Below are 14,931 nucleotides of genomic sequence, written 5' to 3' on the forward strand. Positions count from 1 at the left end.
GTCTGTTCTGCCAGTCTGTGTCAAAGCATGCAGCATTCTCTGTGATGTGTTCGGGCTTGAGAGAGAGTCGAAACGACTGATGCTGAAGCTTTTTTTTATTTTTTATGTCTAAGGCAAGATCAAGACTATTCATTGTGTAAAGCTATGGTAACACAATGTTGTATATAATGTAATAAACACAGAGAAATTGAATAGATGAACCTTATCGGCATTGATTCCCTATTCAGCTCATTGAGTGTGGGCACAATATCCAATAATGCTACAACCCGACATATTAGGATTTTTCTTTATTGAAATCATATGCTAAAAGGCAATACAGATGAGTTAGTGCTTTCTTTGTTTGACTTGATAAACGGTGTTAAAATCCATACAAAAACAAAAACACTATTCAACAACAATACTTCACATTTATTTTAAGCTCTAACAACTGATTTTTCAACAAACCTCTTTAAACTATGCTTGAAATGTTAACTTAATGTGTTGATATTGGCAGGGGTGCAATCTAACATAGGCATTACTGTTTTAAGGCTAAAACAATACCTCTGTTGTATAATTTATGAGTAAATCATCTCCACAGCTCTGCACAATGGCTCCAGGAGGGCGTGATCGGGGCGTTTAGGGCTTTTGCATACTTAAAAACACAAATTAGATGCATGTGCAAACCATATGAAGACATAGAAATATGCACTTGGAATGACATCTGAGCCTTGAGTCTCATGATGCAGACACAAGGCAGTGTGTGCGTGTTTCTGTGGAGATGTGTGTGCCTGTTTGAGTGGAAAGACACAAACATACCTCAGCAAAACAAGTTAGTGTGAGTAATGCTGGCTGCCATGCACCTATTATCCCTGCCATATTCTTCTGGTTTCTTGGTCCAAGCACATACTAGGAGGATGTGCTCTGAATAGTGGCAGTGAATTAACACAGTGACACCTTTGACCCGAATGTGTTTCACCTATCGATGACATTTCAAAGCGGTCCTTTTGAACACAAGAGCACAAGAACACACATGTATCCTCTTTTCTGTTCTGTCATTTTATCATCATCATAAAATGTCTCTCAGGGTGCTCAACTGTTTAAATTCACTGACAAGGATTGATGTTTGGTGACAAATTAAATACATAATGAAGCCCATCAAGTATGCAGTTGCGCACACACACACACACACACACACACACACACACACACACACACACACACACACACACACACACACACACACACACACACACACACACACACACACACACACACACACACACACACACACACACACACACACACACACACACACACAAGCCATTATGAAACAAAAAAAAAACACCTCATCACACAGAGAGCACATAGGAGATATAGCTGGTTCCACTTGACTGCTTAAATCCACTTCATTCTTATTCGAGTTCCTGCAGAGGCTTACTTATGTAACTAAAGTGCTTGGTTACACATGGAGAGATGAATAATCAAATAGTCAGCAGTGACCGAGTCAGTGGGAGGAGCTCCGAGAGCAAGTCAAAACATCCTTCTTCTCCGATATAAGTACCACCTTGGTCAAAGGTGCAGTGCTGTGTCCATGTTTATGCAAGGGCACGTGTAACATGTTCCTGTATGTGGAATGTGCATTAAGTGTGTGTGAGCGATAGAAAAGTGTGTGTTGTTATGCGTTTACACAAAGATACAATCCATAGCATTCGCACTAGCTGCCACTGCCACCTCCAGGCACCAGAGGAGACTGCTGAAAGACTCCCACACTGCTGCATTGTCAGCTTGTCGATGTACCGGTGATGCCTTTCAGGTCAGTCTGTCTTCTGTTTGCCCTGACAGTAAAGCGATGCATATTAGTTCTGTTCACAGGATGCAGCCAGGTTTTCAAATACCCTTCACACACACACACACACACATGCCAACACAGACACACATCTGCTCCCTTCGCTGATGGGAGAGCTCTCCGAGGTGCTGAAGCAGTAGTAAGCCAGGTGCAAGTCGTAGTTGTCATCGGTGCATAATGCCACACATTTACACAACTTTCCCCCTGGCCACACACGAAACAAGACAAGCTGTGTGAGGGCTGTTGGTAAAGAGTTAAAGAATCCTGCCATGGTGTTTACATCCATCCTCAAATGGCTTTCATAATGACCTGCAGCTTGTCGCCCTACCTAGCCTCTAGTTTACCTCTGTCTTGGTGTGTTTATGTGCATGAGTATGTGCATAGGAAGAGCACACTATGTTCTTACATATACCCGGGCTCAGAGAGAGGAATTGCAGCTGAGCACGGCTACAGTTCAAACTCTAGATGTTGTGTTTGTAACTGTTTTTTATTGATAACTCTGTCCTTAGCATTGGCCTCCTCACACAGCCCCTTTATCCCCTAGGCAACACAGATTCTCAGAACAATTATTAGGGAGGAACAGGCTGCTTTGAGGTGCTCCTCTAATGAGAAAGATCATTATGACAGGAGAGTGACGACACAGACATCCATCCTCTCCTCATGCTAAATACAAGCTACATGTACACGCCCACTCATGCCCCACCATGCTTCTAAAGAGAACCAATCCCAATGCATTCCACCCTGATCTGTCACTGAGGCTATTCATTTAGCTACTGTCAGCCGAAGAAAAGATAAAGGAATGTTTCACTGCACATTCCTGAGAGACTATTTGTAAAACCTGAAATGTACTCCTGGAAGAATACACTAACACTATTGAATTAGAAGATGCCCCACAAGAGCCACAGTCAGCAAGCATTTTACCCATAATTCAGCTGGGAACCATTTAATATCCTGCTTCAAATTAAAAGGTTGCACTCTTCGGGTGGGTTTGTATCATATTTCACTGCAGAACCAGGGGTAGCCAGCTCAGCACCCACTACACATTCCACACCGAGAAGTACTTTTGTCATGGTTTTCCAAATATCAGAACACTAAACCCCTGTACTCTTTGCAGTGTATTATGAATCCGAGCAGAATATTATCTGGAACAGGTAAGTCATTATTAATAAACAAATCCTTCAAAGACGTGTTGTCATATCAATGTACCTACAGTATAAGTCTTTGGGATTATTAACTTATCGTTTATCTTGGGTTTTGCATTAAAAAAAACACATGACTGTAAAAGCAGTGGATGTTGACAGTCAAAATGATTTCTTGCTATAATGTCCGCTGTGGGACTAATAAAGGAATAAATGCAATCTGATTGTGAGCACATCAACTTCCAAAATGCACAGGGACTCTCTTACAAATAAATGTTGACTTTAAATGGAAGCCCCTTTTAGTGTCACGTTCTGGTGGAAAACCGAGAAGAGATGCAAATAATATGAAGTGGGGAGTCACAGGAAGGTATGTGGGTGGAATACTTGGACAAAGAGTGATTACTAATGCAGTTAGGGGAGGACTGATAGAGTCCAAAACTTGACTGGACTCACTGTCATTTGTATGCTCAGCACATGGCAGGGACTCTCTCAGTCCTGTTTACACGTGCAAACCGTTATTTATTCTGCTCTAATTCAAGCCCCCACACAGGACAGCCATGACTTCCTGCTCGGTGGTCCCGTAGCACTGCAGCAGCACCTGGGTCCTCTTCCCCATCACCCGGAGGATTCATAAACGCTGCATTAAAACGGGCGAAGAGAATGCCATCTCAAGCATGTCAGCATTATACCTTTGTCAGCATGTCACCTCTGTGATGTTGCAGCACACACACATACACATACACACACATTTAGATGCAGGGTGTAGGACTATGCAGAATATGTGCAGGCTTAACTTTTAGCCCTCGTCACTAAGATGTCATTGAATGTAAAACAACTATACCTATGCTAATTTTGAATGTTTAAGCTCACTGTGGGAGCGGATGATGATGATGATGATGATGATGATGATGATGATGATGATGATGATGATGATGATGATGATGATGATATGGCAATGATACTGCTGGTGACTAAGAAAATGCTGTGTGTGTACAATGATACAGCCAGACACAGGGTGGCCCTACATGAAACACCAGATATCGCTCAGTTTGATTAAGAAGACACATAATGGAAAAACGCCATCGTTCATCAGATTGACCCTTACCTGTATCGAAGTGGGAGCTGAAGGCAAAACTGGGATTGAAAAACGCCGAAGACATGACAATCACATGTAGGACAAAGACCATCCTCCTCGTTCCGTAGCAGAAGACAGCAGAAGCCTAAACACAAAAAGCTCAAGGATAAATTCCCGACTCAGGTGCTTTTGAGAATCATGTAACCTAAGCGGTAATGCGCAGCATTTTATTCCATCACACCTCACAGAGAGAGCCCAGCGAAAAATCCTGCTCCACCTTCAGCTCGAACAGATTTGGGGACAGATGTTGACAGTCATTTCCATTTCACAACATCTGTTAGTTTATTTTCTTGAGAATAAAATACCGTCTCGTTGTCTTCCAGTTGACTGAAATTCTGGACAGGCTTGATGTACCGACTCGGTCACCCGTTTTTTTACACTGTTAAATCTGGACTGCTCCAAACATTTGGTGATCTTCAATTTGTGTTCCTTTCAGAATAAAGCTCGGTTTGCTCCTATGCCCGTACTACATGGTAGACGAGCATCTGGTTCTTTAAAAAAAAAAAACGGCCAGCTATGCGTATGGGTTTCAGCTTCGGTCCAGAAAGAATGAGCGACATCTTGCACCAGGGTCAAGCCACATACAATTAGCAACTACTTCCGTTTGAACCTTTCAAAATAGAACGGACTTGCTCAGGACTACGAGACAAATTGAGTCGGGCTTTTAATTTGAAGAGCAAAAATCACGTACTGCCCAAGCTTTCTCTGTCACACTTGACGCAGCCAGCCTACAGGAATCCTGCCAGTGAGCGTGTGCGCGTGCATGTAGGGTCATTGTGAAGACAACATTTTCCTGAAATACTTAGGTTTTAACTTATTTGGGGAACACAGGCATGGACGTACCTCCTATCCTGATATACCACGTGTTCCATCCAAGACTGTTCCCCAGATACTCTGGACCGGTGAAAGGGTCGGCGCTTTGCATGGGGGTCGGGTTGTTTTGTCACTGTCAGATAACGCAGGCAGTAGGCAGGTTTAAAGTGTTATTTCTGAGCACATCATCGAGACGGAGTGGTAAGTAAAGCCGCAAAGTAGCTAATGGTCAGGTGATTGCAGTTGGACATTTAACGAATTGAACAACGCCACTAGTGGACAGGTAAAGAAACGCATACAGCACTGGCATCACCATGGTGGCATGTGTGCATCGCAAAATTGAGGCAGGGGCCCAACTGGTATGTCTGATTATGCATTGATCAGACCAAAAATATCTTAAAAGGAGGTCAAAGTTTGCAATGCTTATGCTACATTGCATTTTAAACCTAAAATAATCCTCCCCCTCACCCCCACCTATATATCTCGTTAGGGATAGAACAATATATTTGTTTGGGTTTGAATAGACTATTTTAGGCCGAAAGGCCAATCTCTCCCATGTGCTGATTTATCACACCACACTCTTATTGGCCCTCTGCTGGTTGTTAGTAGTAAAGCAGAGATTGTTGAGATTTTAGCAAAGTGCCGACGAAACTTGAAGTCTCCCAAAGTTCAGAGCCATAATCTAAATTTCCTAAATACTATCTCAATCTCAATCTTTATTTATTTATATAGCACATTTAAAACAACCTTCAGTTGACCAAAGTGCTGTACAGGCAATAAATATTAAATAACACAATGGGAGTACAATAATAAAACAATAATTAAAAACATGATAAAAAGCACAATAACAAAAATATTTAAAAAAACACATACAAATGTAAAAATGTAATGTTCAACTAGTATTAAAAGCCAGTGCAAAGAGGTGAGTTTTTAGCTGAGATTTAAAAAGTTCAATAGACTCAGCAGTCCAGATATGTACTGGGAGGCTGTTCCACAGTCTGGGAGCTGCACTATAAACCTTCATTTAGGCAATGTCTTTAGTTCAAGTAATCGGTTGAAATTGTTATATTGCACACAGCATACATCATGTGGTACATTCTTTGTAAGACTTTCTTACAGGCACACACAATTACAGTACTCATGAAGTGTGTTCTTCTTTGCATGCCATTCTTTCAATAGATGTAATGTATTTTTTGCCTGTGTTTGGTTTAATCTTCAAGACCCAGTGAGTAAGGGGAGTTGATACAGTATGAGGTGTTATGCTCTTGAATGCACACTAGAGAGCAGCACTGGATTACTATTAGAGCTGCATAAAGAACACTGATTTTAAAAGTAACAACCCTATATTTTGACGCAACTGAGTGCTCATTTTTAACTACTCTCTCTCTCATGCAGGATGCACCTGCAGTCTTTCTGTCCTTATTTAGTTTCATGTAAATTAAGAGGTTAAGTTCCAGTTCTCGGTAAAACTGCCAATAACTGAATAAACTTGCCCTCAACTGTGTTTTGTTTTCGGGCTTATCCTAAATATTGTATTTGTTTCCTCTTTTAATCGGCAAAAGGCTTTACAAGTTTTCAATTATATACTGTAAAGATTACTATTGCCAACTCCTACTAAGGCTAGAAAATAAAACGTTGACTGCGATGAATCACACCATTATGAACTGTAATAAGAAACTATTTTTCATAAAACGGCTGCAGGAAGTCTTTTCAGACCTTGACATGAAATTTGTTGGGATTGTCAAGGAAATAAACACTTTAAATAATCATTATAAACAAAGCTCCTCCTCCTGTCAGCCACTCTCAGTTTCAGTGTTCAAGTATTAAATGGCTCCTCCAGCTCCTCCTCTCCTCATCCTCCAAACCCTCTCCTCTGTCAGCAGTGAGCTCACTTTCTTAGTTCCAAGACCCTCCTCACACACTGACACCATGCTGGGGACCCTCTGCACTCTCATCACTGCTCTAACATGTAAGGAGGCTGACTGACTGCAGCTCTGACCTCATGTTGGATTCATCAGTCTGTGTGTTTCTCTTGACTCCATGTCCTCTTGTTGTTTCCAGGTGTGAGTGGTGTGACGGTGGTGACACAGAAGCCTGTAGTGACGGTGAGGAAAGGAGAGACAGCCTCCATGGACTGTAACCTGGGGACTGTTACTGATGAAAGTGCTCGCTGGTATAAACAGATTCCTGGAGGAGTTCCTCAGTTTGTACTGAAGTTTTATCACAGCAATAGCTCTCCAACCTATGGCTCTGGTTTCTCCGCTCCAAAGTTCACATCTACTCATCAGTTAAACACAGATTATCGTTTGATCATCAGCAATGTGGAGGAAGGAGACTCAGCAGTCTATTACTGTCACACATGGGATGACTCTGCTAAAGAGGAGGTATCACAGTGATTTACACCATGACAAAAACCTCCTCACGAGAACTTCTGCTTTTTCAGTCTCTGACACATCTGATAACAGAGCCTTCAAACAACTCAGTGTCTCACACCATGTGCAATAACCTGTTTACAAACATTTAAAGGATTTTACCAGATTCATTTTAACAATAATTTATAAATCTATCCATACCTTTAATAAATGCTATAATAATGAGAATATGAATAAATAAATATGCCATCCAGCATCATCCATAATACCTGAAAATAATTCAGGCTTTTAAAGCCACTTTATCTTGCCAAATAATATCTTATACTTATAGATAATGTATATAATCTGGGTTTAATACACAAGATACAGTAACAGTGACGGGACCTTGATGAGTCCTGTTTCCTGAGGCCCTGAAGAAACCTGACATACAATATTGAAAAAGTAACATCACTACATTCACATCAGGAAATCTAGATGCAGGCAATCAATAAACTCAATATATTTTAAATCAGTTTGTATAATTAGGGAATATGTTTTTTATAGGGATGAACATTGAAACATTTGAAGATACAATCTTTTTCCATTCTGTTACGTTCACAAATAAATATGAAAGTGAAGATAAATATGAATTTATACATTGATGGTGTCGTTGATAAGATTATTAGACGGTGAATTAAAATGTAGATTCAATCAGAAACTCCATCTGGTGGAAGTTAATAATACTCATGCAGAGGACAAAAAGAGGTCCAAACCCCATCTGCTTAAAACATAACAAATACATGTAAATTGCTCCTGTAATTATAAAGTGTAAATCACATCAAATACAACATTTAGTTTGTCAGTGAATGAAAGCAGTGCTGAGTGTAGAGACTCCTCCTCCTGCACTTCTCCTCTCTCAGTGTGTTTATAAGCTTCAGTCTCTCTTCTCCTCTCACTCTGCTCACCTCTCAGCTGGACAGTAAGGGACGTTTACAGCACACACTGACACCATGCTGGGGACCCTCTGCACTCTCATCACTGCTCTAACATGTAAGGAGGCTGACTGACTGCAGCTCTGACCTCATGTTGGATTCATCAGTCTGTGTGTTTCTCTTGACTCCATGTCCTCTTGTTGTTTCCAGGTGTGAGTGGTGTGACGGTGGTGACACAGAAGCCTGTAGTGACGGTGAGGAAAGGAGAGACAGCCTCCATGGACTGTAACCTGGGGACTGTTACTGTCAGTGCTGCTCGCTGGTATAAACAGATTCCTGGAGGAGTCCCTCAGTATGTACTGAGGTTTTATCACGAGAGTAGCGCTCCAGAGTATGGCTCTGGCTTCTCCTCTCCAAAGTTCACATCTACTCATCAGTCTACATCAGATTATCGTTTGATCATCAGCAATGTGGAGGAGGGAGACTCAGCAGTCTATTACTGTCACACATGGGATGACTCTGCTAAAGAGGAGGTATCACAGTGATTTACACCGTGACAAAAACCTCCTCAAAAGAACTTCTGCTTGTTCAGTCTCTGACACATCTGATAACAGAGCCTTCTAACAACTCAGTGTCCCACACAATGTGAAATAACCTGTTTAAAAACATTTAAAGGATTTTACTGGATTTATTTTTAAAATAATTTATAAATATATACATATTATAAATAAATGGTATAATAATGAAAACATGAATAAATAAATATGCCATCCAGCATCATCCATAATACCTGAAAATAATTCAGGCTTTTAAAGCCACAGTGACGGGACCTTGATGAGTCCTGTTTCCTGAGGCCCTGAAGAAACCTGACACACAATATTGAAAACATAAAAACATAAAAACATCACATTCACATCAGGAAATCTAGATGCAGACAATCAATAAACTAAATACATTTTCAATCAGTTTGTAAAATTAGGTAAGATGTTTGTTTGTAGGGATTAACATTGAAACATTTGAAGATACAATCTTTTTCCATTCTGTTACGTTCACAAATAAAGATGAAAGTGAAGATACATATGAATTTATACATTGATGGTGTCGTTGATAAGATTTTAAAACGATGAATTAAAATGTAGATTAAATCAGAAACTCCATTTGGTGGAAGTTAATAATACTCATGCAGAGGACATCAACAGAGGTCCAAACCCTGGCTCCTGTAATTATAAAAATGTTTCACATCAAAAACACAATGTAGTTTGTCTGTGAATGAAAGCAGTCCTCAAGTCCAGCAGAGGTTTGGAATATAATCAGCCTGATGAAGTGAAGGAGATGTTGACAGTGAAAGTTGCTCTCAGCAGGATGTTTCAGTTCCACTCCCCTCATCAGTGAGAGTCAGGAGGTTTTTGTACAGCCATGTATACAAACTGAATCACTGTGGTATTCGGACAAGGCACCAAGCTGATTGTGACGAGTAAGTACTTTCTAACTCTTCTTAGAACAGGATACATTTGATGTTTCTCTTATGTATGAAGAGCAATAATCATTGTTTATGTTAGTCACTGTTTTAAACATTAAGCATGTTTTTCATTAAATAACAGACTGGTTTTTAGATCTTCATGCCAAGCTGTGTAATTGAAGCTAATGACATGCCCACAATGTTTTACATATTTTTCTACAAACATTTTAAAACAATTTGATGGTTGAGGGAATTATACCAGATTTGAACAGTTTTAACATTTATGAACTATATTTAAAATGAAGGCTCATTAGATGTGCATTAAAGTCAATACTGAATGTGTGTGCTTAGTCTGAAGTTTCTGTCATGCTTTGTATAAATGATTTGATTAGTATTTGATGGAAGCTCTCCATGTGTTTTCAGGCTCCAGCCTCCCTCCTCCTGTCCTCACAGTCTTCCCTCCGTCCAGTGCTGAGCTCCAGGCCAACAAAGCCTCTCTGGTGTGTCTGTCCAGTCAGTCTGGGCCTTTTGCAGATGTGAGCTGGTTGTCTGCTGGGAGTCCAGTGAGCAGTGGGATCTCTACCAGCACCGCTGTTCAGCAACCCGACAAGACTTTTCAAATCAGCAGCTACCTGTCCGTCCAGACGTCAGACTGGAACATGGATAAGGTTTACACATGTAAAGTGACTCAGGGCTCCCAGACTTCAGAGCAAAACATCAAGAAGTCCGAGTGTCCTGCTGAGCAATAGTAGAGGAGCACAATGACCGTTTAGTGTCTGCTGCTTTATTGTGTGTGCTGTTTGGTCATTACCAGCTTTACATGTGAGAGAACATGTGTCTGCAGGCTTGGAATACAAATGTTGACAGTAATAGGGAAGTGTTGTATCAGCTTTGCAAATGGCGCATTTCTTTTTTGCAAGATTTATTAAAAATACAAATAAAAAAATATGTGAGAACAAAAAAAGTCTTTGTATTTATTCATAATTTTCCATGAAATCTTGAAACTTTGAGATTAAAGAACTGTCTTTCCAAACTCTTATTAATAAAAATATGTTTAGTAGAATTCAGAAAGCCCAATTGTTAATAGAAGTTTATTTGTAATGAAAGCAGAAGACAGAGATTAACATTACGTCGCTGTTTTGAAGCTGCTTGCACCGGTTAAGATCTTAGAAGAAATCTGAAAAAAAGAGAAACTGAAACCGAGTTTTCATCCTCCGTCAGTCAAGCATCACCTCTCTGCTCCTCCCTCTCTTCCTTCCCAGGATGCACCTGTAGGCCTCGTCTCCTTATTTATAGCTCCATGTAAATGAAGAGGTCAAGAGTCAGCTCTGTGTAAAGTAGTGAAACTTCTCTAACTGAAATACATTGATAGTTTCATTGTTAACATTTGGTCATTCACAGTTTACTTCTGAATGTGCAGTCAGTGTAGTTTTAGATTGGGTCCCCTGGGCCAGCGAGTGTGTGCCCGTCTACATGCAGCTCTCTCATTTAGATCAAAATGTGTCTTTACTTTAGTCCGGATTAAAACATGACATATCTTCAGGATATAACAAGTTGATCATATCCACTCTTCAACCTAGCATTCAGTTTGAAGAGGAGGTTTTTTTAAACTCAAATGGGGAGGCAGATGTTTTTCTTTTCTTTAATTTTTCAACTGATAACTTACTAAGGCAAGTTGAGTCCATGTGACAAAATGTTCAAGTTGTGAAGAAAATGAATACATGATGTAAGTTTAACCTTCTCAAACTAGAAAAGCTGAGTTCAAAATCCAAAAGCTCTTTGAATGAATGAGACAATCTAACTTGATATAACTAAAGTGTAGAATTACAACAGACACTGAGGCTCTTTCTGGTGGGGTATTCTTTAATTAAATTAACTTTGTGAAAAGGTCATTTTCACAAATGTTGTAAGTATTAAACAGAAATCCATGAAGGATAAAAAAGAATACTCTGCAGACGTATATAATTCACATAGAAGGTCAAATGTCTGTGTTTCCAGTCACTGACAGTTTACTGTTATTTTACAGAAAGCTGTTACTTGAACTCTTCATTTACATAAAGCTATTAGAAAGAAGATGAGGGCTGCAGGTGCATCCTGGGAAGGAAGGAGCGGAGGAGTAGAGAGGTGATGCTTGACTGACAGAGGATGAAAACTCACTTTCAGTTGCTGATTGTATCTGATTTGAATATCATAAAAATATATATTAGTTGCGTTTTTCTCTATGTTATCCTTTGACACACTTAAAATCATATTCTTAATTAAGTTTATACCATATGAAAGAATTTTAAGCACATTTTCTTGACAACGATTTAACTAAAAGTCAGATAGAAAGATCTGTGTATTTTTGACTGCCGTGATCACTAACAAAAAATACAGAAGCAATAGAATGTTTTTATGAAATGCGTTTTAATTGAATATGTTGAAAAACATTTAAATCATTTGCAAAGCTGATACAACACCTCCACGTAACTGTCACAACTTTAACACAAGCCTGCAGACACATGTTCTCTCACATGTAAAGCTGGTAATGACCAAACAGCACACACAATAAAGCAGCAGACAGTAAACGGTCATTGTGCTCCTCTACTATTGCTCAGCAGGACACTCAGACTTCTTGATGTTTTGCTCTGAAGTCTGGGAGCCCTGAGTCACTTTACATGTGTAAACCTTATCCATGTTCCAGTCTGACGTCTGGACGGACAGATAGCTGCTGATTTGAAAAGTCTTGTCGGGTTGCTGAACAGCGGTGCTGGTAGAGATCCCACTGCTCACTGGACTCCCAGCAGACAACCAGCTCACATCTGCAAAAGGCCCAGACTGACTGGACAGACACACCAGAGAGGCTTTGTTGGCCTGGAGCTCAGCACTGGACGGAGGGAAGACTGTGAGGACAGGAGGAGGGAGGCTGGAGCCTGAAAACACATGGAGAGCTTCCATCAAATACTAATCAAATCATTTAGACAAAGCATTACAGAAACAGAACCATTTAGTATATGATTTTATATTATAACAATCAATCTGAAAAAGTAAAGCATTGGCAAAAGAGAAACATATAAGTCTTGACCTAATATGAGCACTGTTCCTTTTAAAACAAATCTATCAAACACAACCCAATACATGTTTTTCATTTATTCAGAATACTTTTAATCAATTAATAATGTCCCTTTTATATATCTTATCCTGTATTTACATTTGTAAAATACTAATTTAATTCATTGTGAAATATGATGGTGTATCAGTCGTAACTCTGCTTTGTATGTATCTAACCACCAAAGAGAAAAATACCAATCCCATATAGCTACAATATTATTCAGGGATATTTAAAATGGTCCTTAAACTTAAGACTAATTACACACATTCAGTATTGACTTTAATGCACATCTAATGAGCCTTCATTTTAAATATAGTTTATAAATGTTAAAACTGTTCAAATCTGGTAAAATTCCCTCAACCATCAAATTGTTTTTAAATGTTTGTAGAAAATATGTAAAACATTGTGAGCATTTCATTAGCTTCAATTACACACAGCTTGGCATGAAGATCTAAAAACCAGTCTGTTATTTAATGAAAAACATGCTTAATGTTTAAAACAGTGAGCAACATAAACAATGATTATTACTCTTCATACATAAGAGAAACATCAAATATATCCTGTTCTAAGATGAGTTAGAAAGTACTTACTTGTCACAATCAGCTTGGTGCCTTGTCCGAATACCACAGTGATTCAGTTTGTATACATGGCTGTACAAAAACCTCCTGACTCTCACTGATGAGGGGAGTGGAACTGAAACATCCTGCTGAGAGCAACTTTCACTGTCAACATCTCCTTCACTTCATCAGGCTGATTATATTCCAAACCTCTGCTGGACTTGAGGACTGCTTTCATTCACAGACAAACTACATTATCTTTTTGATGTGAACATTTTTATAATTACAGGAGCAATTTTCTCATTTATTTTGTATGTTTTCAAGCAGATGGGGTTAGGACCTCTTTTGATGTCCTCTGCATGAGTATTATTAACTTCCACCAGATAGAGATTGGGATTTAATCTCCATTTTAATTCATCGTCTAATAATCTTATAAACCACACCATTAATGTATCAGTTTAAATGTATCTTCACTTTCATCTTTATTTGTGAATGTAACAGAATGTTAATCCCTACAAACAAACATTTTACCTAATTATACAAACTGATTTAAAATATATTGAGTCTATTGATTGTCTGCATCTAGATTTCCTGATGTGAATGTGATGTTTTTATGTTTTCAATATTGTATGTCAGGTTTCTTCAGGGCCTCAGGAAACAGGACTCATTGAAGTCCCGTCACTGTTACTGTATCTTGTGTATTAAACCCAGATTATGTACATTTCAAATTAGTATAAGATATTATTTGGCAAGATAAAGTGGCTTTAAAAGTCTGAATTATTTTCAGGTATTATGGATGATGCTGGATGGCATATTTATTTATTCATATTTTCATTATTAAAGCATTTATTAAAGGTATGGATAGATTTATAAATTATTGTTAAAATGAATCTGGTTAAATCCTGTAAATATTTGTAAACAGGTTATTGCACATGGTGAAAGGCACTGAGTTGTTTGAAGGCTCTGTTATCAGATGTGTCAGAGACTGAAAAAGCAGAAGTTCTTGTGAGGAGGTTTTTGTCACGGTGTAAATCACTGTGATACGTACTCTTTAGCAGAGCTGTCCCATGTGTTACAGTGATAGGCTGCTGAGTCTCCCTCCTCCACATTGCTGATGATCAAACGATAATCTGATGTAGACTGATGAGTAGATGTGAACTTTGGAGAGGAGAAGCCAGAGCCATAGGTTGAAGCGCTACTGCTGTGATGGAAATATAAAACAAACTGAGGGACTCCTCCAGGAATCTGTTTATACCAGTAAGCAGCATAGTTAGTAACAGTCCCCAGGTTACAGTCCATGGAGGCTGTCTCTCCTTTCCTCACCGTCACTACAGGCTTCTGTGTCACCACCGTCACACCACTCACACCTGGAAACAACAAGAGGACATGGAGTCAAGAGAAACACACAGACTGATGAATCCAACATGAGGTCAGAGCTGCAGTCAGTCAGCCTCCTTACATGTTAGAGCAGTGATGAGAGTGCAGAGGGTCCCCAGCATGGTGTCAGTGTGTGAGGAGGGTCTTGGAACTAAGAAAGTGAGCTCACTGCTGACAGAGTAGAGGGTTTGGAGGATGAGGAGAGGAGGAGCTGGAGGAGCCATTTAATACTTGAACACTGAAACTGAGAGT

At 39.5% G+C, this 14,931-nt stretch overlaps 3 protein-coding genes across 4 annotated transcripts in view; 1 reads left to right on the forward strand and 2 right to left on the reverse strand.

Annotated features, from left to right (window-relative positions):
- Nucleotides 1-4,561, reverse strand: part of aatka (apoptosis-associated tyrosine kinase a) — a 29,942-nt gene extending 25,381 nt beyond the window's left edge. The window contains exons 1-2 of the mRNA XM_034144280.1: nt 4,281-4,561; nt 4,070-4,184 (exon numbers count right to left, since the gene is read on the reverse strand). Of these exons, the coding sequence (XP_034000171.1) occupies nt 4,070-4,151 (82 nt within the window). The 5' untranslated portion in view covers nt 4,152-4,184; nt 4,281-4,561. The remainder of the gene's footprint in view (nt 1-4,069; nt 4,185-4,280) is intronic.
- A 2,191-nt stretch (nt 4,562-6,752) lies between these two features.
- On the forward strand, nt 6,753-10,503 carry LOC117493643 (immunoglobulin lambda-1 light chain-like). Of its 2 annotated transcripts, none has more exons than XM_034144297.1 (4): nt 6,753-6,881; nt 6,974-7,296; nt 9,636-9,669; nt 10,078-10,503. In XM_034144297.1, the coding sequence occupies exons 1-4, from the start codon at nt 6,842-6,844 to the stop codon at nt 10,401-10,403; spliced, it is 723 nt and encodes a 240-aa protein (XP_034000188.1). In that variant the 5' UTR covers nt 6,753-6,841; the 3' UTR covers nt 10,404-10,503. The 2 variants fall into 2 exon arrangements, with proteins under 2 accessions (XP_034000188.1, XP_034000189.1); XM_034144298.1 differs by lacking the exons at nt 6,753-6,881; nt 6,974-7,296 and adding exons at nt 8,198-8,313; nt 8,406-8,728.
- A 1,536-nt stretch (nt 10,504-12,039) lies between these two features.
- Nucleotides 12,040-14,878, reverse strand: LOC117493641 (immunoglobulin lambda-1 light chain-like). The gene is made up of 4 exons (XM_034144295.1): nt 14,762-14,878; nt 14,347-14,669; nt 13,336-13,369; nt 12,040-12,566 (listed from the first exon to the last, which is right to left on the reverse strand). The coding sequence occupies exons 1-4, from the start codon at nt 14,799-14,801 to the stop codon at nt 12,241-12,243; spliced, it is 723 nt and encodes a 240-aa protein (XP_034000186.1). The 5' UTR covers nt 14,802-14,878; the 3' UTR covers nt 12,040-12,240.
- Between the last annotated feature and the right edge of the window lie 53 nt (nt 14,879-14,931).

Source organism: Trematomus bernacchii, unplaced genomic scaffold, assembly GCF_902827165.1.
Source record: "Trematomus bernacchii unplaced genomic scaffold, fTreBer1.1, whole genome shotgun sequence".
NCBI lineage: Eukaryota > Metazoa > Chordata > Actinopteri > Perciformes > Nototheniidae > Trematomus > Trematomus bernacchii.